The 24411-nt window shown below is 43.4% G+C and overlaps 2 protein-coding genes across 3 annotated transcripts in view; one reads left to right on the top strand and one right to left on the bottom strand.

The window, feature by feature from the left end:
- Positions 1-387: 387 nt before the first annotated feature.
- Positions 388-23237, bottom strand: lrrc9 (leucine rich repeat containing 9). Of its 2 annotated transcripts, XM_014210737.2 has the most exons (33): positions 22568-23237; positions 22167-22234; positions 21854-22072; positions 21467-21607; positions 21293-21356; positions 21131-21201; positions 20020-20202; positions 19427-19582; positions 19119-19327; positions 12997-13128; positions 12596-12775; positions 12255-12372; positions 12032-12167; positions 11713-11853; positions 11442-11566; positions 11136-11324; positions 10888-11007; positions 10584-10775; positions 10353-10478; positions 10038-10178; positions 9708-9885; positions 7694-7914; positions 7430-7552; positions 7198-7328; positions 6968-7076; positions 6518-6657; positions 5871-6007; positions 4868-5085; positions 4018-4086; positions 2797-2922; positions 1677-1854; positions 1218-1377; positions 388-1085 (listed from the first exon to the last, which is right to left on the bottom strand). In XM_014210737.2, exons 2-33 carry the CDS (start codon positions 22221-22223, stop codon positions 1046-1048), a joined length of 4530 nt encoding a protein of 1509 aa, XP_014066212.2. In that variant the 5' UTR covers positions 22224-22234; positions 22568-23237; the 3' UTR covers positions 388-1045. The 2 variants fall into 2 exon arrangements, with proteins under 2 accessions (XP_014066212.2, XP_045579461.1); XM_045723505.1 differs by lacking the exons at positions 21854-22072; positions 22167-22234; positions 22568-23237 and having other exon boundaries at positions 21293-21388; positions 21467-21573.
- Positions 23224-24411, top strand: part of rtn1a (reticulon 1a) — a 52905-nt gene continuing 51717 nt past the window's right edge. The window contains exon 1 of the mRNA XM_014210748.2: positions 23224-23668. Coding sequence (XP_014066223.2) covers positions 23449-23668 — 220 coding nt within the window. The 5' untranslated portion in view covers positions 23224-23448. The remainder of the gene's footprint in view (positions 23669-24411) is intronic.

The raw sequence follows: 24411 nt of genomic DNA, 5'->3' as shown, positions 1-24411 counted from the left end.
TGTTAACGCAACATGCAACAATTTCAAAGGTTTTACTGAGTTACTGTTCATATGAGGAAATCAGTCAATTGAAATACATTCATTATGCCCTAATCTTTGGATTTCACATGACTGGGAATACAGATGTGCATCTATTGATCACAGAAACCTTAAAAAAAAAAAAAGGGCCTCAAAATGGGCCTCAGGATCTCGTCACGGTATTTTTGTGCATTCAAATTGCCATCGATTAAATGCAATTGTGTTTGTTGTCCGTAGCTTAGGACTGTCCATACCATAACTCCACCGCCACCATGGGGCACTATGTTCACAACGTTGATAACAGCAAACCGCTCGCCCACACGATGCCATAGACGTGGTCTGCGGTTGTGAGGCCTGTTGGACGTACTGCCGAATTCTCTAAAATAACATTGGAGGTGGCTTATGGTAGAGAAATTAACATTAAATTATCTGGCAACAGCTCTGGTGGACATTCCTGCAGTCAGCTTGCCAATTGCACGCCCCCTAGAAACTTGAGACATCTGTGGCATTGTGTTGTGTGACAAAACTACACATTTTAGAGTTGCCTTTTATTGTCCCAAGCACAAGGTGCACCTGTGTAATGATCATGCTGTTTGATCAGCTTCTTGATATGCCACACCTGTCAGGTGGATGGATTATCTTGGCAAAGGAGAAATGCTCACTAACAGGGATGTAAACAAATCTGTGCACAAAATTTGAGAGAAATAAGCTTTTTGTGCATATGGAACATTTCTGGGATCTTTTATTTCAGCTCATGAAACATGGGACTAAAACTTTACATGTTGAGTTTATATTTTTGTTCAGTGTACATTTATAAATAGACAAACTAAAGGAAAGGGGGTTATCCGCAGTTCACTAATCTACAATCTATGGAGCTGAAGTGAACAGAATTCAGCTGAACAATACTTCCCACTCTTACTCTGCATGTGTGCAATGACCCACACAGGAGTATCAGGATCCTCCCATTTCTCTACTTCCTCGTGTCCACAGTAGTGTCCCCCATTCCTCTGCCCAAACCCCTGGGGTGCTACATGGGTGGGGGTTTAGGAGCACCACCACTTTGGTATCTGTAAAAGAAACACAAGCATACAGGTAGGGTTTTACAGTGTATCCTCCGCTCTAGAACACGGACATCTGACCAAGACCAAACTAGGTTTACTCACTACAACCCAAGGGTCTGAGTTTAGGGCTTTACCCACCTGCTGTCCTGCTCGAGGTTGGTAATCAGGACCCTGTACCCGTTAGGAAGGAGGCCGGTGGATGGCAGGGTACTTGCCATTCCTCTGATCTGCCTAAAGGTCATCTCTGCCTGGGCACTGCGGGCGTGGTTGGCAGCGCTGCTGTGTTTTTGCTTCTTGTCTGAGATGGAAATTAACACAGTTGTGTGGATTATAGTGGTATCTCTGATGTCAAACCTTAATGAGTGGATAACCGAGTCTGAGTCCCATAGCATAGCCAAAGAGAGAGAGAGAAAGACGTATGCTCTCTGTGTTGGTTAACAGCTCTGCCCATCATGGAGGTGAATGAAACATGAGTGTTCCCCATAACCAGACACTTTTAGATTCTAATGTTGGTATTTGATTAATATTGATGAGGATATCATGATGTACTGTGCGGATGTGCCGTGTGGGTGACATATAAGAGGGAGTCTAACTAACGTTTGGGCGTGTCATGGGGCAGTGCTTCATCCAAGTTGCAGGGCATCAGGATCTCATGACCCAGGAAGTGCTGCAGCCCTCCACTCAGACTGGTCCCCCGCAGAGGGGCAGTCCGGGACATGAGGGGAAGCAGGCCAGGCAGGTTCATATCCATGCCGGACCCATGAGCCATTGGGCACTGTGGGGAGAAAGGGAGAGACAGTGAATACCACACCAATACCATACCACAAGAGAGGATATACAGCCTACATAAAGCTACTTTGAGTCGGGTGATATTAATGGGTGTCCATAATAAGTGCACATGGGGACACGTTAGCAACACTGTCTCAACTCTCTGACCTCACTAATTAATATGTCCTGCATTGGCTCCCATCTATGCTTCCTGCCTCACTACACCCTCCATAGCTAGTCTCTGCTACACCCACGTTACAGTATGGATGGCCAAATTTCTATTCTCTTTCATCAAGTGTAAAAATCGAATTAGAGAATGATAATGATCACTCAATAATAATAACAACTGTTGAATGAAAACAAAAAAAAGAGCCGGGTGAGAGCAGGCATAAGCTTGAAACGAAAGGAATGGGGGTCAAGAGCAGGAAGAGGGTTTTGAATTTATGTTTTTAATGAGAAAGCCCAGGATCCCCCTCTCTCTCTCGCTCCCAAATACTCTCTTAACGAGCACAGGGGGCCGGGTTGACCCAGCTAATAGGGGGGCAAATCCATTGGTGCATTATCGGCCGTGCACATTTCATCTAATCAGCAGGATGAACTGAGCTGGCTTAGGTTGCTTTTAATTCAGCACTGGAGGAGCATTACTGCCCCCATCTCTTGTTATGTGCAGATCAAATCAGGGAGACAAACTGGAATTTTGATCCTTGTTTTTAAGTAGTTGCTGTTTGGTTGTTGTTTTTCTGTACGCTGTTTGAGTTCAAGTTCCATTGCAGTTGACATGATATGGCCAGTTATCTGGCCTTTAACAGAAATTAGGCCTTTGTGGCTTTTTAGGTCAGTCTCCTAAGGGCATGGAGATAGCTGCAGTGGTCTGCAGGAGAAGATGCAGTTAAGAAGACAAAGCTCTTACCAACCAGGTGATACACAAAGGCAGTGCCATAACTCTCACCTGGACCTCTGTGCAGAGTAGCTCAGCCCTGGTCCTCTCCTCCAGGGTGACCATCACCCCATCCAGAACCTGCAGTCTGGAGAGGCGTAGTACCACTGCCGGCCTATGGAGGGATCGCCGGGCCACCTGGGACAACAGAAAACATTTACTCATGTAGGACCTCGGTGTGAAGTCTGCAAGGCTGTCCTGTAAGGACTAAACTGGCATGGGTCTGTTTGTGAGTCCAACAAAGTTCTTTGAATTCACCACCTTCAGAGACCACACTCTCATCATCTCCTATGCCGGCCCCACTAGCCCTACCCTTCTCCCCGGTCCAGCTGATGGAACCGTCTGGTCCCCCCTTCACAGGGGACAAAGCCATCCTCTCCGGTCAGAGACCTGTCAGTCCCTACAGGAGGGAAAACTGAACAGAAGAGAAGGAGAAGAGAGGAGAGATGATCTGGCCAGGGCACATGGGTGCAGCAGTGATCTCATGCGGCTGACAGCAGGGGTATTGTCTCTGGAGCGGCTGCTGGCTCTCCACCCTGGCAGGATTAAGCCCCAAGGGGGAAGGGAAGGGATGGGACGGGGGGGGATGGGGCTGTGGGGTAAACAGGCTGGCCCAGCTGAGAAGGCCTCCATGGATGGCAAGCCCTCTGCACTGGGCAATGAGAGCTCTGATCCATGGGCTCCAGATGGGTGCTGAACCCAGGCCAATAGTGTCTGATAACGGCCCTGCCATTTGGTCAGCGGATTTGTCTCTGATGCAGGCCAGTTTGAGGCACAGCAGATGGTCCATCATGTAATCGCTTAATTTAGAACTACAGAGTTGCACTGAGTGTGTGTTTTTGTAAAAGTGAGTCTGTGAGCTTGTGTGTGAGAATTTGGGTGAGGGTGTAAATTAGGTAGTGTGGGTGTGTGTGTGTGTATGTATGTGTGTGTGTGTGAGAGAGTCTGTGTCTCAGTACACATATTGAAGTGTCCTCTGGCCTCTAAATAAGAGCAGCCAGGTTTGGTCTCTTGGATTTCCATTGCGCACAGAACTCAGGGGCTTTTCAGACAAAATGAACACACACTGAAATGCAGGCGAAGGAGACCCATAATGGGAATAATTTGACAATTTTCATACTGTCATGGGGGCAATACAATTCACTGAGCCCTTGCTTGATTGTAGTAATTGTAGCTTCCGGTAGACATACAAGGTTGTAACCGACATTGGTAAAAAAACAAATAGATACTCACAGGATTCCCTACAACTGACAGCTCAACCAGGGAGGGAAGGACTTCTAGCTTGTCCAGCTCTGAGATGTCCTACAGGGAATAGAAAGTAGAGATAAGACATATTTTATACTGTCTGTCCTACTCACTTCATACCAGCATGAATTTAACCCCTCCCCAATCCATTAGGGCCAAACCTCATCCACATTTTGAAGCTGTGAGAGAGGAGTGGGGCAGCTCATGGGAGAGATTACATGTGTGATCTTTCATTAATCTCATGAGAGTTCAGGCACGCAAAAGGGGAGCGGGGGCATCTCTCTCCCCCACGGAACGTGACTGAGCCGGGCTGAGACTCACACAGACCTCCATTAATTGAAAACATGAAAAGATGAAGGAAGAAAAAGAAGCAAATTGGAGAAAAAAAAAGACAAAGCACAAATCACCCGCCTGGGGTGAGAATGAGATGTAGGCTGAGACACTGATTACACGTTGCCTTGATTGTTCCTCTCTGTCCTCATACGTATAACCCTGACCTTCAGTCAATGTCGATTCTCCTTAATACTAGCTACCCCACACACACGCCACAGTGGGGTGGTAACGGTCTATAATTATGGAACTATATTTCCACCCCCTAGAATACACTGTAGATCACAATAAAACACATTTTAGACGCCAAATGCTTTGCACATGATGAGTGCATCACCATAATTCAGTAACTGCTGTACAGGGAGTTTGACTTTGAAGTTGGTGGACATTTCCACACTGTGAATGAATGAATTCCTCATTACAGTATATGAATGCATATGAATGGCTCAGTATTGCCAGAAAGGGCAATAACTTGCAGGACACTGGAGGACTGCTGGAGGAGGGGTACCTGTAGTTTGTTCATGCCCAGGAACAGCCTCCTCAGCTCGGTAAGGGGTTGGAGGTGGTTAAGTTCCCGGAGGCGGTTCTCTGCCAGGTGCAGCTCCAGCAGAAAAGCCTGACCAAAAAAGGAGTTCTCCCCCAGGGCCTTGATCCGGTTCCGGTCCAAGACCAGCTCCCGGAGCTGATGCAGACCCTCCAAGCCCTCCACCTGGCTGATCTCATTACCTGAGAGGAGAAGGTAAGATATTAAATCAGTAGGTAATTACATGACTACAGCTACCCCTGTTACCAATATGATTTGACCGGGCGGCATCATTGCAAATTATAACACTGTGAATTTCAATCATTAACTCTGAAATTCACTCAGATACTTAAAGGAGAAATCTGTAGTTGAAACAACAACAGAGCGAACACCCCGCCACTGTTTTTGGTAAACAGCTGAGGGATGGGGCTTGAGCAATGTAACCACTCTCTAATTCATACAGAGCTATCGATAGGACTGACCATCCATGCAATTAAAATAACAGTTTTAACCATATTTTGGGGCTATACAGTGTGTGTTTACAATTACATTGTTTACAAACAATGGAATAAAACAAGCTTATATTTTGGGTTCTGATAGGTATCGACAGTTGAACAAAGCTAATGAGGCATTTATAAGTTATAGGTATATATCTATAATTGAAAAGTACAAAAATGTAGTTGGAAAAGGTGCATCTTCTGCCCTAAATCCGTGTGTATAGTGAGTGTGGTCTGTGGTGTGTACAAAGCTGTCTTGACAGGCTAATAAACAAACACCGAGGGTGGGATTAGGATGAGACAGTCACCCTACTGAAGAAAACAATAATCAAATGCAAACAATGGCAGACAGAATAAGGCACTGTTTTCCTGTGACTCATTGCCATGCCCATTTCATTCCTATTCTTGTTGCATCATCTCCACCTGGACATGTCTGTTACTGAGCTGTACTTTTCATCAGCTTTGAAACCTGAAGGAAGCTGTTACTGTACCTTGGAGGAAGAGTGCTTTGAGATTTGTGAGCCTGCTGAGCTGCAGATTGGCCATATTTGAGATGCCATTGTGGCTCAAATGCAGCACCTCCAGGCTGCTCATTAGTGGCTCTAGGCTGTCCACAGGACCCACTTCCCTGAAAGAGAGGGAAAGAATGGGCACTCTGAGCTTTAGTTGCCACTCTGACTGAATGCACTGCAACTTCTCTCCCCAGTGCCTAATTTAGAAGGCCAGACCTCAGGTGCACAGCAACTCAAGGCAAACCACACAAAAGCCTGACCCCCCCCCCACCCCCTTCACATTTTAAACCTTTTACTTTGTGTAAACTCTCCTCTGGTCTTTTTCAATAGTATCAGTGAAAATTGAGATTTGTGCTTTTCCCGAGAGCAGCTAATAGAAGCCTAAAATATTTGTCACGTCAACAGCTTCGTGCTGCCCCCAAGTGGCTGAAAGTAGAAAAATATACTCTTGTCTATTGCAACAAAGACATGAAATAAGTCCATTGCCAACCACACAGTATACTGAGAAGACATCAATGTTTAAAGCTATTCATGAATTGTACATTTACACCTCACAAACTAGGTTTAAAAGTAATACATTTCAATGCCATGTTAAAATAATATACTTTTATCTGTACTGCTGGTACCTGCTGCCTTTTGATGAGCCCTGCTGGCCATAGCCACTGGAGTTCACCTTGTGGTAGAGAATCTGTCTGTTAGTCAGGGGGGCCTGGGCCTTCTGCCTGGGCAGGATGGATTCTATGTGGTTATAGTTCAAACATAATGCCTACATGGAAGAAAATAAGATTTTTTTATTTATTGTTGATGGTTTAAAAAAAACCTGACAGTGCAACTGATAAATGTAAAATTTTACATTTATTACATTTACATTTAAGTCATTTAGCAGACGCTCTTATCCAGAGCGACTTACAAATTGGTGCATTCACCTTATGATATCCAGTGGAACAACCACTTTACAATAGTGCATCTAAATCTTTTAAGAGGGGGGGGTTAGAAGGAAAAATATCTGCCACAGATTACATTTAGAACGGTGGGAAAAGTCTGGCCGGTTGGTAGCAATCATTTGGCAGGCCCACCTTGATGTTGGGCAGGTAGACAAGGCCACTGAAGGAGGTGAGGTTGTTGTGCTCCAGGTTGACACTGCGCATGTTGTGGAACAGGTCTGCTGGGGCCAGGTCCACCATACTGGGGAGAAAGGGAACAGTTTATACACACTCACTCTTTCTTTTACTGTCTCTTCTACTCATCTAAAAAGGTGACTGAAATACTGTAATGAACTACTACACAGTACACTATGCTCAATGACCTGATGGCACTGGACTGCAGGTTGAGATCAACGACGTCGGAGTAGTTGGAGTGTCCCAGTTTCTCTGCCACCATGTCAGGGGTCAGACGTCCACCAAACACATCTTTGGCATTCTCACACTCCGTCATTTCCTGTGGATCACAATGACGTCACTTCTGTTTCATCTCAATTCAGCAAAAGTTGTATTTATCTCTAAAACGAATATCTCTATTTGATTATGACGTAAACATACCACTGCAACCCCATCCAGTGCCTTTAGAGAGGGGAGATGGAACACCACATAAACCCTGTAGCTTTCCAGTTTCTCCACTAAAGGATTACCATACAGATCCAGAATGATTAAGTTTGTCAAAGCCTAGAAACAAATGTAAAAAACAATTATCTTACTTTATTTTAATTTCCACATTGACTAACAGTGTATAAAAAACAGCTTTTATGTATCCTATGGGTTGGTGTACAGTATGTTATCATGCTTGGCTGTGTGAGGTCAGCTCACCTTTAGGTGGTAGATGTCTCGTGTGGAGGTGATGATGTTGTTGCCTATGTACAGCTCGAATAGTGAGCGGGCCCTATGCACCCCGTTCAGGGAGCCAATGCAGTTGTTCTCCACAGACAAGAAGTGGAGGTTGGGCATCTGGTCCAGGACAGTGCCGTCCAGACAGGACAGCTGGTTCCCATTCACACTGAGCTTAGTGAGCTGGTGTAGTTTGGACACACCTGAGAGGACAAAGATAGGGAGGGATATCTCGTACATCTTTGATGGACATGATTCCCTTGTCAATACCAAATAGTTCTCTTCCTTGACTAGACCTAGTGCATTCTGAACCAAGAGTGCCAAGGGTTTTCTATTGTGTTAAAATATACAGTGAAGCAAAAAAGTATTTAGTCAGCCACCAATTGTGCAAGTTCTCCCACTTAAAAAGATGAGAGAGGCCTGTAATTTTCATCATAGGTACACGTCAACTATGACAGACAAAATGAGAAAAAAAATCCAGAAAATCACATTGTAGGATTTTTTATGAATTTATTTGCAAATTATGGTGGAAAATAAGTATTTGGTCACCTACAAACAAGCAAGATTTCTGGCTCTCACAGACCTGTAACTTCTTCTTTAAGAGGCTCCTCTGTCCTCCACTCGTTAACGGCACCTGTTTGAACTTGTTATCAGTATAAAAGACACCTGTCCACAAACTCAAACAGTCACACTCCAAACTCCACTATGGCCAAGACCAAAGAGCTGTCAAAGGACACCAGAAACAAAATTGTAGACCTGCACCAGGCTGGGAAGACTGAATCTGCAATAGGTAAGCAGCTTGGTTTGAAGAAATCAACTGTGGGAGCAATTATTAGGAAATGGAAGACATACAAGACCACTGATAATCTCCCTCGATCTGGGGCTCCACGCAAGATCTCACCCCGTGGGGTCAAATTGATCACAAGAATGGTGAGCAAAAATCCCAGAAGCACACGGGGGGACCTAGTGAATGACCTGCAGAGAGCTGGGACCAAAGTAACAAAGCCTACCATCAGTAACACACTACGCCGCCAGGGACTCAAATCCTGCAGTGCCAGACGTGTCCCCCTGCTTAAGCCAGTACATGTCCAGGCCCATCTGAAGTTTGCTAGAGAGCATTTGGATGATCCAGAAGAGGATTGGGAGAATGTCATATGGTCAGATGAAACCAAAATATAACTTTTTGGTAAAAACTCAACTCGTCGTGTTTGGAGGACAAAGAATGCTGAGTTGCATCCAAAGAACACCATACCTATTGTGAAGCATGGGGGTGGAAACATCATGCTTTGGGGCTGTTTTTCTGCAAAGGGACCAGGACGACTGATCCTTGTAAAGGAAAGAATGAATGGGGCCATGTATCGTGAGATTTTGAGTGAAAACCTCCTTCCATCATCAAGGGCATTGAAGATGAAACGTGACTGGGTCTTTCAGCATGACAATGATCCCAAACACACCGCCCGGGCAACGAAGGAGTGGCTTCGTAAGAAGCATTTCAAGGTCCTGGAGTGGCCAAGCCAGTCTCCAGATCTCAACCCCATAGAAAATCTTTGGAGGGAGTTGAAAGTCCGTGTTGCCCAGCGACAGCCCCAAAACATCACTGCTCTAGAGATCTGCATGGAGGAATGGGCCAAAATACCAGCAACAGTGTGTGAAAACCTTGTGAAGACTTACAGAAAACGTTTGACCTGTGTCATTGCCAACAAAGGGTATATAACAAAGTATTGAGATAAACTTTTGTTATTGACCAAATACTTATTTTCCACCATAATTTGCAAATAAATTCATTAAAGATCCTACAATGTGATTTTCTGGATTTTTTTCCCTCATTTTGTCTGTCATAGTTGAAGTGTACCTATGATAAAAATTACAGGCCTCTCTCATCTTTTTAAGTGGGAGAACTTGCACAATTGGTGGCTGACTAAATATTTTTTTGCCCCACTGTATATGACAACACTTAATAATTTGTCATGTGGTGACCATTGAGATTAGGACTGACCATCTAGCCTAGAGATGCAGTTGTCGTTGAGGGACAGCTCCTCTAGATGCTGGCAGTTGTCCAGACCCTCCACTTTAGAGATGTCGTTGTCATTGAAGGAGGCCCAGCGCAGGTTGACCAGTTTGTCCAGGTTGGTGAGCCTGGAGAGCCTCTGGCTGTCAAGGTTAAGGGCTGTGATCTGCTCAGAGTTCAGAGGTCACTGTTAAGTAAACAGACTGCACTTGTACCGTAGATGAAGCACCTGGAGAGAACCCATAAACTACAAGCTGAAACGAGTACATCTTTATTGTTCCTGGACTCCAGTGTTGTGTATATTAGTGTTTGTTTCACCTTGGTGGTCCAGCCTTGCTCTAGGTCTCCAGTGATGTCCCAGGGCGAGGGGCTGAGTTGATCCAGGAGCTGGGCTGCAGAGAGCAGGCTGAGACTGCGGGGACGCTCACTGTTCGTCCGGGAGTGGGCCAGCAGAGATGCCTGTAGCCAGAGTAAAAATCAGACTGAGGAATTACTACTCTCAACACAGACGGTAGACCAAACTTTCTCACGCAGCATGCAACAGCAAAGGTAGCCCACTTACATTAAAGTATTCAACCTATCTGGCAAATCATGAACTAAGAAGAGAGAGTGATTCTCTTGTCTAACTCTTACCTGGTTGATTCTGGAGCCTGCAGCCATCTGAACAGCAGCGCTTGCCTCTTCCTCTGTCACCAGCATGTCATCCAGGTGTGTAAGGCTAATCAGACGTCCCAGAACCGTCATCCTTACCGCCTCGGGCTGGGACAAACACATCACTTTCATCAGCACAGTGTCTTATGGTCTTACTATATGGACACTAGACTAGACCAATGTTAAAGCTGGTGTTAGTGTGTGTGGTTTTACCCTTTGCCAGGGGTTGTGGCGGGTGTCCAGTCTCAGCAGGGTGGGGGCATGTTTCCGGAGCACAGCCGTCTCCTCCCTAGCGCGGGTCAGCTGGTTCCAGCGCAGGTCCAGTTGATTGAGCCGCCCCAGCCCCCTCAGCCCCTCCAGGGTCAGCAGGTGGTTGTAGCTGGCATCCACAAACTCCAGGTTGGGCTGGAGGAACACAGAGAAACATTAGGGAACATATTTGCTGTATGTAGGACTCCAAGTTGAAAATGATTCATGAAGATTGGTCGACCTAAACGCCCCATCCGTCAGAACGCACCATGTGGGAGATGTCATCTAGTTGTGTAAACTCATTGAAGCTGATAGTCAGGCGGCGCAGGGCTGTCAGGTGAGAGATCTCCTTCAGCTTACTCAGGCTGTTGCCATGGAGATTCAACACCTTTGACCAGGGAAGAAGAAAGATGGAAGTGGGGCACCAGCACAGTACAGAGAGGATATCAGTGCTAAACCTAGTGGGCTAAAGTACCATTATGTGTTAGTCCCTCACTCAGAGGCCTCAACCCTTACTGTAATCTGACTGAGGACGTTGGCCCTGGCTACACTGAGTAAAGTCTTCTCGTCCAGGCTCAGCAGCTTGGGCCGCGGTTTGAGCATGGGCTCCATGTTTAGAGTCTCCTCGTCCAGGTTGATATCGTTGGGAGGGGGGTCGTCTGTGCCTCTGCTGCTGGGCTCTGGGAACGCAGGCTGGGCTCGGTCCTGAGAGGAGGAAACATCATAGTGGTGAGGACAAACGGTTGGTGAATATCAGCACCTGGTTGGTGGGTTTACAAAAATTGGAACATTGAAAGACAAACACGGTATACTTTTTCCTACCTGCGTGATATACTCAAAGTCGATGAGGTACTCTGGCAGGACAAGCTCACGGTCAAATACAAACCACTGACTCTGTCTCTGACTGCAGTCACAACCACTGTGGATCTTGGAGGAGCAAGGCCTCTCTATTTGGATAGAAGTCTCAGGTTGGTCAACAATAAGATGGAATAGAAGAATGTTGACTTTTGCTGGTTGTTTCCATTCCACTGTCACCAGTAAAAAAACTGGTTGTTCTGAAAAGTAACAGTTGTGATATTTCACATGACATTACCTCCATTTGTCTTATGGACCTGCTCTGGGCTCACATTGCGGTAAACAGAATGAGCTTTGGGGTAGTTGAGGGCGTCCACTGAATCCCCTTCATGGATGGGAAAGCTGCGGCCCAGGAACACTTTGGACACTATGAGCTGACCTTGAAACAGGAGGAGAGTTTGAATAATTCCATTTCAGTTTCTCTGACACAGGTTCATTAAAATCAAAAATATATAATTTGTACATTTACATTTTTATCCTGATTTATATCCTCAAGGTTTCATTAGCAATACAAAGTCATTGAAGTGTGTGAAAGGATGAAATAGGACCATACAGACCATGTCTGAAAAGAAGAGGGTCTATGCTCTGCTTGGAGGTGCCTTGGTTGGCCTGTCGCTGTGTGTACTCAATCCTGGGGCTGTCCGTCACACTCAGGCTGTTAGACAAGGGTACAGCTCTCTCTCTGCCCAGGGCCTAACACAGACACAAGACAGTGTCAAGAACTAAAACAATGACACAATCTCAGGCATAGCGTACAGTCTAAATAAGCAATATGTGTACCTTATACATATCTGCTGTTTTAAAGCCATCCTCTGGAATGTGCAACATCTCATTCTTCTCACTGGTTCTTTCAGGATCAGACACATAGAACAGGTACTCCAGCCAGCGTTTGTAATTCCTGCACAGATGGAACTGCAGTCAGACAAATGTAAATACTGTCAAAATATTTCAGTTTATGTGGTCTGTTATCAAAAAACATAAATGTTCAACTATTTCTGTGTAATATTAAACATAGACATAATACTGAGGAGCTGAGGTGAATATCATAGAGAAAAGGAACGCTGCGTGTAGAAGAAAGAGGCGCCATTTTAAGATTTAACTGTCTCATCATAGGAACTCACTGTGAGAACATTGTCGACTCCTCGCTGGCCAACAGGGTATGAAGCTTGTCCTCGAAACGAAGCCGCAGCGAACGGTTATGGATGCGGATGATACGGTTGATCTTGATGCCAGTGATGCCATGAGCCTTGTAGTCCCACGCACAGAACCGGGAGAGCAGGAGGTCATAACAGGAAGTGAACCTGTTGGGAGGAGAGAGAAAACAGTGGACTCAGTAGCTAAATGCTGCAAATCACCGACACAGTTCACCTACACAAATGAGGTAAACTCAAGACAGATCAGTCCGCAGAAAACTTGGATAAAACATATCATTACATGATCTAGTACTATATGATCACATAAGTAATTTCCCTGCAGGTACCCTGGCTAATGTCACTGTTATGTAAAAGGAGATCATTTGTACCAGGGGTCTGTGGAGCAGCCCTCTTCAAACCGAATATTCCCCACTGTCTCAAGCTCCATCAGCAGAAAGTAGACCATCATCTCGTTCCTTTTGGTGGCTTGGGCCAAGTCCCGCTGGTACCAGGCCTCAATCCTGCAAAAACAAAATAAAAACACTCTCCTTTTCACACTTCATCATCTTAGTGCCAGTAGAAAGCTTACATTTAAACAAGAATGCCAAATGAGACTGTGTAACGCCCTTCTAAACTCAAAGAAGTTTAGAAATTCTCAGAATGGCGCTGTTTTACGGGCTCTAACCAATTGTGCTATTTTGTGTGTTTTTTCATATTGTTTGTAATTTATTTTGTACATAATGTTGATGCTACCGTCTCTTATGACCGTAAAGAGCTTATGGATATCAGAACAGCGATTACTCACCTCGAACTGGACAAAGATTTTTTATTTAATGAGCAGATGCGAAGGATATAATGTTGCTCCCAAACAAGGCCCAAATCCCCGCCATTCGCATGAAGAAAATAAGGAAATACAAGGGGCGGAGATCAGGGTGCCTAGTGAGAATTAGTCGGCGAGTGGGTAACCCGCCTCTACCATCCATTCTACTAGCCAACGTGCAATCACTGGAGAATAAACTGGATGAGCTCCATTCGAGACTATCCGACCAACGGAACATTAAAAACTGTAATATCTTATGTTTCACCGAGTCGTAGCTGAACAACGACACGTATAACGTACAGTTGGCTTGGTTTTCCATGCATCGGCAGAACAGAGCAGCTACGTCTGGTATGATGAGGGGTGGGGATGTGCATCTATTTGTCAATAACAGCTGGTGCGCAATGTCTAATATTAAGGTAGTCTCAAGGTATATGCTCGTCTGGGGTAGAGTACCTCATGATAAGCTGTGGACCACACTATCTATATTTTTCGTAGCTGTCTATTTACCGCCACAAACCAACGCTGGTACTAAGACCGCTCTCAACAAGCTGTATAAAGCCATAAGCAAACAAGAAAATGCTCATACAGAAGCGGCGCTCCTAGTAGCCGGGGACTTTAATGCAGGGAAACTTAAATCCATTTTACCTCATTTCTACCAGCATGTCACATGTGCAACCAGAGGAAAAAAACTCTAGACCACCTTTACTCCACACAATTCTATCCTCCTGATTCCTGCTTACAAGCAAAAATGAAAGCAGGAAATACCAATGACTCGCTCAATACGGAAGTGGTCAGATGACGAGCATGCTATGCAACAGATCTGTTTTGCTATCTCAGACTGGAATATGTTCCGGGATCCCTCAAATGGCATTAAGGAGTATACCACCTCAGTCACCGGCTTCATCAATAAATGCATCAACAACGTTGTCCCCACAGTGACCGTACGTACATATCCCAACCAGAAGCCATGGATTCCAGGCAACATCCGCACAGAGCTAAAGGCTAGAGCTGCCACTTTCAAGGAGCGGGACACTAATCCAGACTCTTATAAGAAACCCCGCTATGCCCTCAGACGAACCATCAAACAGGCAAAGTGTCAACACAGGACTAAGATTGAATCATACTACACCGGGTCTGACGCTCGTCGGATGTGGCAGGGCTTGCAAACTATTACGGACCACAAAGGGAAACCCAGCCACGAACTGCCCATTGACGCAAGCCTACCAGACGGGCTAAATGCCTTTTATGCTCGCTTCGAGGCAAGCAACACTGAAGCATGCATGAGAGCACCAGCTGTTCTGGACGACTGTGTGATCACGCTCTCCATAGCCGATGTGAGCAAGAACTTTAAACAGGTCAACATTCACAAGGCCTTGTGGCCAGACGGATTACCAGGACGTGTACTCAGAGCATGCGCGGACCAACTGGCAAGTGTCTTCACTGACATTTTCAACCTCTCCCTGACCGAGTCTGTAATATCTACGTTTCAAGCAGACCACTATAGTCCCTCTGCCCAAGAAAGCGAAGGTAACCTGCCTAAATGACTACCGCCCCATAGCACTCACGTCGGTAGCCATGAAGTGCTTCGAAAGGCTGGTCATGGCTCACATCAACGCCATCATCCCGGAAACCCTAGACCCACTCCAATTCACATACCACCCCGAAAGATGCAATCTCAATCCCACTCCACACTGCCCTTTCCCACCTGGACAAACGAACACCTATTTGAGAATGCTGTTCATTGACTACAGCTCAGCGTTCAACACCATAGTGCCCACAAAGCTCATCACTAAGCTAAGGACCCTGGGACTAAACACCCTCCTCTGCAACTGGATCCTGGACTTCCTGACAGCCCCCCCCCCGGTAGTCTTCCACAAGCTATTCCTCCTGACAGAGCTGGTGTCAGGTTTGTAGGCCTCCTTGCTCGCACACGCCTTTTCAGTTCTGGCCACAAATTTACATACAGGATTGTTGTCCTTAAGCCATTTTGCCACAACTTTGGAAGTATGCTTGGGGTCATTGTCCATTTGGAAGACCCATTTGAGACCAAGCTTTAACTTCATGACTGATGTCTTGAGATGTTGCTTCAATATATCCACATAATTTTCCTGCCTCAAGATGCCATCTATTTTGTGAAGTTTACCAGTTCCTCCTGCAGCAAAGCTCCCCGACAACCTGATGCTGCCACCCCCTGTGCTTCACGGTTGGGATGGTGTTCTTCGGCTTGCAAGCCTCCCCCTTTTTCCTCCAAACATAACGATGGTCATTATGGCCAAACAGTTCTATTTTTGTTTCATCAGACATTTCTCCAAAAAGTACGATCTTTGTCCCCATGTGCAGTTGCAAACCGTAGTCTGGCTTTTTTATGGCAGTTTTGGAGCAGTGGCTTCTTCCTTGCTGAGTGGCCTTTCAGGTTATGTCGATATAGGACTCATTTTACTGTAGATATATATACTTTTGTACCTGTTTCCTCCAGCATCTTCACAAGGTCCTTTGCTGTTGTTCTGGGAATGATTTGCACTTTTCGCATCAAAGTACGTTCATCTCTAGGAGACAGAACGCGTCTCCTTCCTGAGCGGTATGACGGCTGCGTGGTCCCATGGTGTTTATACTTGGGTACTATTGTTTGTACAGATGAACGTGGTACCTTCAGGCGTTTGGAAATTGCTCCCAAGGATGAACCAGACTTGTGGAGGTCTACAATTATTTTTCTGAGGTCTTGGCTGATTTTTTTTTTATTTTCCCATGATGTCAAGCAAAGAGGCACTGAGTTTGAAAGTAGGTCTTGAAATACATCCACAGGTACACCTCCAATTGACTCAAATGATGTCAATTAGCCTATCAGAAGCTTCTAAAGCCATGACATAATTTTCTGGAAGTTTCCAAGCTGTTTAAAGGCACAGTCAACTTAGTGTATGTAAACTTCTGACCCACTGCAATTGTGATATAGTGAAATAATCTGTCTGTAAACAATTGTTGGAAAAATTACTTGCGTCATGCACAAAGTAGATGTCCTAACCGACTTGCCAGAACTATAGTTTGTTAACAAGAAATGTGTGGAGTGGGTGAAAAACTAGTTTTAATGACTCCAACCTAAGTGTATGTAAACTTCCGACTTCAACTGTATGCACGCACCACTTTTCCGTTTTTATTATTATATATATTTTTTTAAACAAGTTATTTTTTTCATTTCACTTCACCAATTTGGACTATTTTGTGTATGTCCATTACATGAAATCCAAATATAAATCCATTTAAATTACAGGTTGTAATGCAGTAAAATAGGAAAAACGCCAATACTTTTTCAAGGCACTGTATGTGGGACTGAAACCAGTGTGGAAGAGCTGGTCACTTTAAAAGGACTTTGTGAATGACTACCTTGCCAATAGGACGATTGAATATTATTGTCTTGCAGGCAATATTTTTTTGTGGGAGTTTCCTCCTAATACATGATGTGGTAGGAATTGTGAGACATCATCATTACACCTGTTAATACTTAGATTTAAAACAAAGTTATAAAACATATTTCTTATTGTAACAGCAAGTAAAATATGCTCTTTGTGTTTTATAGAAATGCATGGTGTTTAATGTGAATGATATTATGCTTACTGCTAATGTTTTTTATACTGTCTATTTTTTCATGTTTTCTATTGTTTTCTAAAAATTCATTTTAAGTATATTTCTTTTTAAATGGTCTAGGGGAGTGTATGGATATTTCGAAGATAAATATACAACACAGAGGACTAAAGGTCAAGAGGACTAAAAGTCAATAGAGAACTAACGATCAATGGATCACGATGGATACATGTGACTCATTGCAAGGTTTTTTCTGTAAAAGGGGATTAATGATCAATGGGTCAGAGACATGGGAGGATTCAGTCTTCAACTCATAGCTACATGGCAAGTTCTCATTGGTCCAAATTGTTTATACATTGAGCCTGAAATAGGATACTTGTTATTTGGCCATTGGCCAAGTTTTATTGCAAGGAATTCTAATTGGTCAAGCTAGGGTTGGGTTATAAATTACATCCTGTCTCCTTTGTTCTGTGGAGAGAATCACTGAGGAGAGAATCACTGAGGACAGTGAAGAATGAACATCTACCTCTCAGCATAACATCTATGATTTGTCCGCTTTGAATAAACCTATTTTTCTCCCCCTGATTTGCTTTGGGGTCTGTGTTATTGAAGAGTAACATCAACTGCTAACAGCCCAGTACATCACTGGGGTTAAGCTTCCTGCCATCCAGAACCTTGGCGGTGTCAGAGGGAGGTCCAAAAAATGGTCAAAGACTCCAGTCACCCAAGTCATAGGCTGTTCTCTCTGCTACCGCACGGAAAGCGGTACCAGAGCGCCAAGTCTATGTCCAAAAAGCTCCTTAACAGCTTCTACCCCCAAGCCATAAGACTGCTGAACAATTAATAAAATGGCCACCCGGACTATTTACATTGACAACCCCCCCCCCATCCATGCATAGTGACTTTACCCCTACCTGCATGTACAAATGACTTTGACTAACCTGTACCCCGCACATTGACTCGGTACCGGTACCCTCTGTATATAGCCTCATTATTGTTATTTTATGGTGTTGTTTATTCATTATTATGATTTTTTTTACTTTAACCTCTCTGGGAAATGTGGGACGCCTCCCAAAACTTCCAGTGAATGAGCACATCAATTTACAGAAATACTCATCATAAACGTTGATAAAATATTAAACTGTTATTCAAAGAATTATAGATACAGTTCTTCTTAATGCAACCGCTGTGTCAGATTTCAAAAAAACTTTACAGCGAAAGCACACTTTGCAATAATCTGAGTACAGCGCTCAGACAACAACAACAAGCAATGCAGATACCCGCCATTTTGGAGTCAATTAAAATCAGAAATAGCATTATAAATATTCACTTACCTTTGATGATCTTCATCAGAATGCACTCCCAGGAATCCCAGTTCCACAATAAATGTTTGTTTTGTTCGATAAAGTCCATCGTTTATGTCCAAATACCTCCTTTTTGTTCGCGCGTTTAGTCCACTACTCCAAATGCAGGAAGCGCGCGCAAAATGTCACGACGAAAAGTAAAACAAATTATATTTACGTTCGTAGAAACATGTCAAACGATGTATAGCATCAATCTTTAGGATGTTTTTATCATAAATCTTCAGTAATATTCCAACCGGACAATTCCAATGTCTTCAGAAATGAAAAGGAACACAGCTAACTCTCACAGGAGCGCGCGCCACTGAACTCATGTCATTCTCTCAGTCATCTGACTCCAGGACCTCTTATTCTCTCCCCAGTCACAGTAGAAGCATGAAACAACGTTCTAAAGACTGTTGACATCTAGTGGAAGCCTTAGGAAGTGCAAAATGAACCCTAAGTCACTGTATACTGGATTCTATCCAAATCTACCTACCTTCTGGGCCCGAGTAGCAGGCAGTTTCATTTGGGCACGTTATTCATCTGAATTTCCACATACTGCCCCCTGTCACCAAAAACGGAATTTATTTAATAAATATTTTCTTAACTCTATTTTCTTAAAACTGCATTGTTGGTTGAGAGCTTGTAAGTAAGCATTTCACGGTAAGGTCTACTACACCTGTTGTATTCGACGCATTTGACAAATAAAATTTGATTTTAGATTTGAATCTCTCTTGGAGGTCTAATCCATTATTAATGTACATGAACTCACTCCTCCAGCTTCCTGTTCCAAAATTGCAACCTCTCCTTCAGGGTGTCCAGCTTGGAGAGGATCTTGTGTTCCAGGCCGGGGTCGCGGGTGATGTCAGCAATGGTGTCACTGCGGTCCCCTGAGCCCTCACTCAGCGGTGACAGTCCATCCTCCCAGGTACGGGCCGACTTCCTGCACAGGGCCTGCACCTCCGACAGCTCACACTCCAGCTGCTCAAGACACCAACACAATAGTCATATTAAGCACCACTGTAAATGTATGACATATGCATCAAAAGTCCATTGTTGAGGGCATAGTGTTGTACGGACGTTTTTGAGGGCATAATTGAGAGCTCTGATGCGGTTCTCTGGCAGCTGTAAGAGATTCCTCTTGTTCTCCAGCAGATTGGCCTGGGTCTCTGCCAGGTTCCTCTGGGTTGTCCGCACACGCATGTTGTAGTACATCATCTTCTTAATCACAGTGGACTGGAATGAACAGATGTTACAATGTACTGTATGCAATAGAACCCCATTATTTATACCATAGTTCATTAGACTGTAATTACAAGAAGATTAGAATAAAAGCAACACCGGAAAAATACATCCATCATTAGAGTTCAGGGACGACTTATAACAAATGCTTTAATCTCTCAGGAGTAGAGTATCAGACATTAAGATCCTATTAAATTACTAGAGGGATTATGTCATAAACCCTCAAAGTTCCAGAATGGTGTGATAATGGCAGCCATTTTGGTCAGGGAGGAATTTGATTTCTTTACCAAAATGGCTGATCTTTAATATTGTTATATGATAATTAATGTCCATTCTAGTATTCTAATTGCTAATTATATGCTATCACAGCCCTGGAGCCTGCACAGTGACAACAGTTACGAAAGCTGACCCTTGGGACTGTTGACCTGTACCTCAGCAGCGTCCTTCAAATGCTTGCTGGAGACGTCGTAGGTGTCAAGCCGCTGGAGGCCTGGCATGTGGTAGAGCACGTGGGTGGCATAGTTACACAGCAGACATACTGGGGTGGGACTTGACTGGGGGTCCTTCAGTCCCAACTCTCTCAGACAGGTCAATGGGGCCAGGAGGGTCAGCTCCTGTTACACAACACGATAACATGATGTTGATGCTTAAGAGGGACACGTTTAAAAACATTAAACTGAAGCATGCACAACCTTGATTGGCTCTCAACCCCACTAATGATTTTGATGCTGTATAGCTGTGAAGAGGGCATCTCCTTAATGGATTTACATTAACATAATTGATTGATGAGATGATTGGATTTCTACTTGTTTGCTGGTGGGGGGTTTCTCTGAGGTTTCAGGGTAGATCATAGAGGACCAACTGTTCCTTCACCCAAACTCAAGCCATATCTGACATTCTGTATACTGTATGTTGTAAGAATATGGTAAAACATATTTTCTTTTACACAATTTCATGCATAAATTTGTGGGAATCTCCTTTTAACCATGCCACAGTACAAAAGAAACATGCAAATTTGATACAGGCAATTCATGCAGCTTAATGAAATTAGTGTTTGAGTGAATGAAAATTTGTGTTTGTATAATTTGAAAAAAGAAGACTGTTATTTCTTTTTAACAGGCAACTAAAGGAGAAATGTCATATCAAAATGGCAAAGACAGTAAGCTTCAGATGAATTGTGCAACAGTTAAAATCAGCAGATCTTTTCTGTACTGCCGTAGCAATAGGCCTTCGACATAGATAAAATACAGGGATCAAAGATCAAAGAGACCGGGAAAATAGGAAACTATTAAGACTGACGGCCAATCAAAAATAATACCCAATCCTTTGTCGGGTGACTGATTTCTACATTGTTGATTAAAATAAAGGCTTGAATGAATTATCATATATAGAATCTACTATAAATTAGGCAATCAAGACATTCGACTGAAAAGCAAGCCTGTAATTCACCATATGCAAAGGTGGTAGTCAGATATTAGATTAAGAAGGTACAGAATTACAACCTTCCATTATTTGAAAATAGTTTCATGTTTTTTTTCTTACCTTAAAAGAGCAGATCTTGTTCCCAGATAAATTCAGATTTTCAATGCTGATATTAGGATCAAGACTGTGTCCTGTGAAACAGATTGAATAATTATCATTATAAAAACATCAATGATGTAATCTGTCAAGTTTATAGCCATTGGAGATGAACCTTCAACTCACCTATCTTCTCAATGTTATTGTCAGCTAGATTCAGCTCTCTCAGCTTTTGAAGTGTGTTTAATCCCTTTAAACAGGTATGAAGAAAAGATGAGACATCTAAAAAAAAATGCAGATTTCAACAAAACCAATCTATACAGATGAGGTGCATTACATGACACAGAAATGCATCCATACCTCTATGTGAGTGATGAAGTTATTGTTAAGCCACAGCACCTGTAGATTGACAAGTGACTCCAAATTCTCAATCTTACTGATCTGATTGTCATAAAGGTACAGCTTCTGTAACTGATGGCAATTCTGAAGTCCAGAAATGTCCTACAAAAATGAAAATAAATCCCCCCCCCCAAAAAAAGTATCGTTGGTAATAAAGATAAAAATGCAAATCCTAGCTAGATACATTTATTTTGCAGACATTTTGCAGTCTATTCTGAATAGAGAAATCAAAGATGCTCAGTTTTGATGGTCAATATGATTCTGTTTTAGATACTCTTTAGATGAAAACTCTACACACACATCTCCAAGATGTCAGCAAGAAGGAATGAAGAGAAACCTGGCTCTTACTGTCAGCTGACATTCCACCACCCAGAACTCCCGAAGCAGGGGACAGGCCTCAAGGCCCTTGATGTGACTGATACTCTGGCCTACCAATGTGAGCTGGCACAGCCTTGGAAAAAGGGAGAGGCCAACCATACGAGGATAACCTGAGAAGAACACCTCCAGGGCTGTGATGCTGCTACCTTCCTGGGGTATCTTCTCATAAGACACCCCATTGGCAATACACTGTTGAGGTACAAAAAAAGTGTCTCCACAAGCCAAACAGAAAATGACACAAGTTGTAATCATAAGTATCTGGTTGACACAAAATTACACTCACCAGTTCTTTGACAACCTCCTCGTCACCATTATGTCTTTGCTTTTCACTCTGTATCATGTTGTTCTGTGCTGAAATATAAGCAATTGTTGATCATGTCATGTATAGCTAAAATAAGGAACATTGCTAAACTTAGCTTGTCTTGGTTTGGGGGCTGTAGGGGGTTGTCTGGGGTAATGTTACCTATCAGTAAACAAGCATCTGAAAAAATTCATAAAATGTACCGTTAGCTAAAATTTGAGGACAGATAAGAGATAGAAAACATTTAATATAAGTACAAATAGCAAGACTACGTAATTTGTGTCACTCAATAATTAGTTTACTAGTCAGCTACATTAGCTCTAGCTAAGCTAATGTCGATAGCGTGCTAGCCAACTAACGCCAGCTAATGCAAATGTACTTACATTCGAAGTTGCAGCCTGCACAAGTTCACTGTCACGGACACTGTCTGCTCAGACCACTAAGTTAACCGCATACCAGTTTTGGACATCTGTTATTGCACCTATTCTCTTTGTGAAAACAAAAATATAATTTTAGGGTGTTTATATGGTAGACATTGTGCACCTGTAGCTAGCATGCCCCAGCAAGGTTTGTCATCAACCCGTATCTAGGGAAGTGCGTCCCCGTTGCTCAGGAGTCATCTGAATTATTTCTTCGTACTTTTGATCATCACCACACGAGGGCGCTACAGTGCAATTCATTTGAGCACAAACTGGCATGAACAGAACAAAGAAATGGTCCTCAACTGGATATTTGCATGAGTGAAATTACTTGCATCTACTAACGTGAAAACGTTTAACAAAAAAACAGTCGTATGTTCAAATATAACATGGTACAGGAATATTACAATTTGCGTTAATATTGTGATATGGTTTTAAGTATTTCAAACATGATACGCTTGAAAGATGCTTCAATATGCTCAAGTTATTTTATGCGTACTCTTGGAAACATACTGCATTGACTAACATTGTATATTCAAACACTTTAACATTAGTCATGCTGAAACAACGTTACTCTGCCCCAAATAAGTGCCAACCGTAATAAGCTAATACGATGACGTCAGCTTTGAAGCGCTGAACTAAACAATCAACCTCGCTCACTTGTGCTCTCGGACTGGACCGCGCAGCCATTAGAATTTAACAGTTTATTAAGTATACATTTGTAAAGGCAGTCGGTCCTCATAGCATATTTTCCAGTTTTATTCGTTTGACCAACCCACTATCCATTGTGTAGCCCGCGTTACAGCTTGTGCCTGTTATCTCTCGCGCAACCTCTCCCTAAAAGCATGTCTTCGAAGCCCAGCGACGAACTAGGTTCGGAAGGGAAATGGTTTGGGGACGATTATGAAAGAAATGGCCTGTTTGGAAGCACCCCACCCCGGTTTGATGAACTACGTGAAGATTTAAACCCGAAAACCAGGGAGGAGACGAGCGACCTGGATCAATTCCATCAATTTGAGGACGATGGGAAAAGGCCTCCCGTTGCTATGGAAACTACATCTACAGGTAAAGCGGTTTATCAATAACATTTGTCTTATCACTTATAGACAACACTTGTTTTATATAGATATACATCGTGCGTAATTTAAATTAGTCTGTTTACATTTCTCATAGCAGACAATGCTATCACAAATACCTATTTTTGGGGGTGTAACATTTCTGAGATGGAACCTTCGTCATCGTGGTGTACCAGACATTCTGTACTTTCTCACGAAGTCAGTGAAAAGTTTAGTAGATCGAATCTACACCAGTCATGGGTTTGGCTGGGAAATGTACTTAAGTGCAAATAATGGAATCGATTTCCTATTAGTGGGTAACTACAGAATAGAACAGAATTTGAACTTGGATAAAATACAATTCAAAACCGTTTATGGACTATGAAATCTAGGTCTACATTACATTGAAATGTCTTAGAGAAACAGATCAACAGAACAGACCAAGGGAAGACAGCAAACAACAGGCCGGCTGTGACCTAGCCATGGGCCTAGCCCTTGATCATGACACAGTTCCAGTACATTACACATAAGAGTCATTGGACGAAGGCGAGTTTTGTTAAGAGCCACTATGCTCTGAACATTAACACGCATCGCTTGCGTTATTGTTTTGGAAGCATAATGACCGTATCCTCCATATCACTGAGAAACAATCATCAAAAATCAAAACGTTAAATGTATACACCATATGTAATGTATACATATATATATTATATACTGTAATGTATATATACACACTACCGTTCAAAAGTTTGG

This window comes from Salmo salar, chromosome ssa09, assembly GCF_905237065.1.
Source record: "Salmo salar chromosome ssa09, Ssal_v3.1, whole genome shotgun sequence".
Taxonomy (NCBI): domain Eukaryota; kingdom Metazoa; phylum Chordata; class Actinopteri; order Salmoniformes; family Salmonidae; genus Salmo; species Salmo salar.
This window is presented reverse-complemented; position numbering and strand designations above follow the sequence as displayed.

Bases quoted from the DNA above. Each gene is read 5' to 3' on its own strand.
- lrrc9 (XM_014210737.2), bottom strand. From the start codon at position 22,223: ATGATACAGAGTGAAAAGCAAAGACATAATGGTGACGAGGAGGTTGTC. The intron at 11,854-12,031 runs GTCTGTATGGTC...TCCTGTTTCAAG, and splicing joins CCCTCTTCTTTTCAGACATG to GTCAGCTCATAGTGTCCAAA. The intron at 10,479-10,583 runs GTAAAACCACAC...TGTTTGTCCCAG, and splicing joins GCCACAACCCCTGGCAAAGG to CCCGAGGCGGTAAGGATGAC.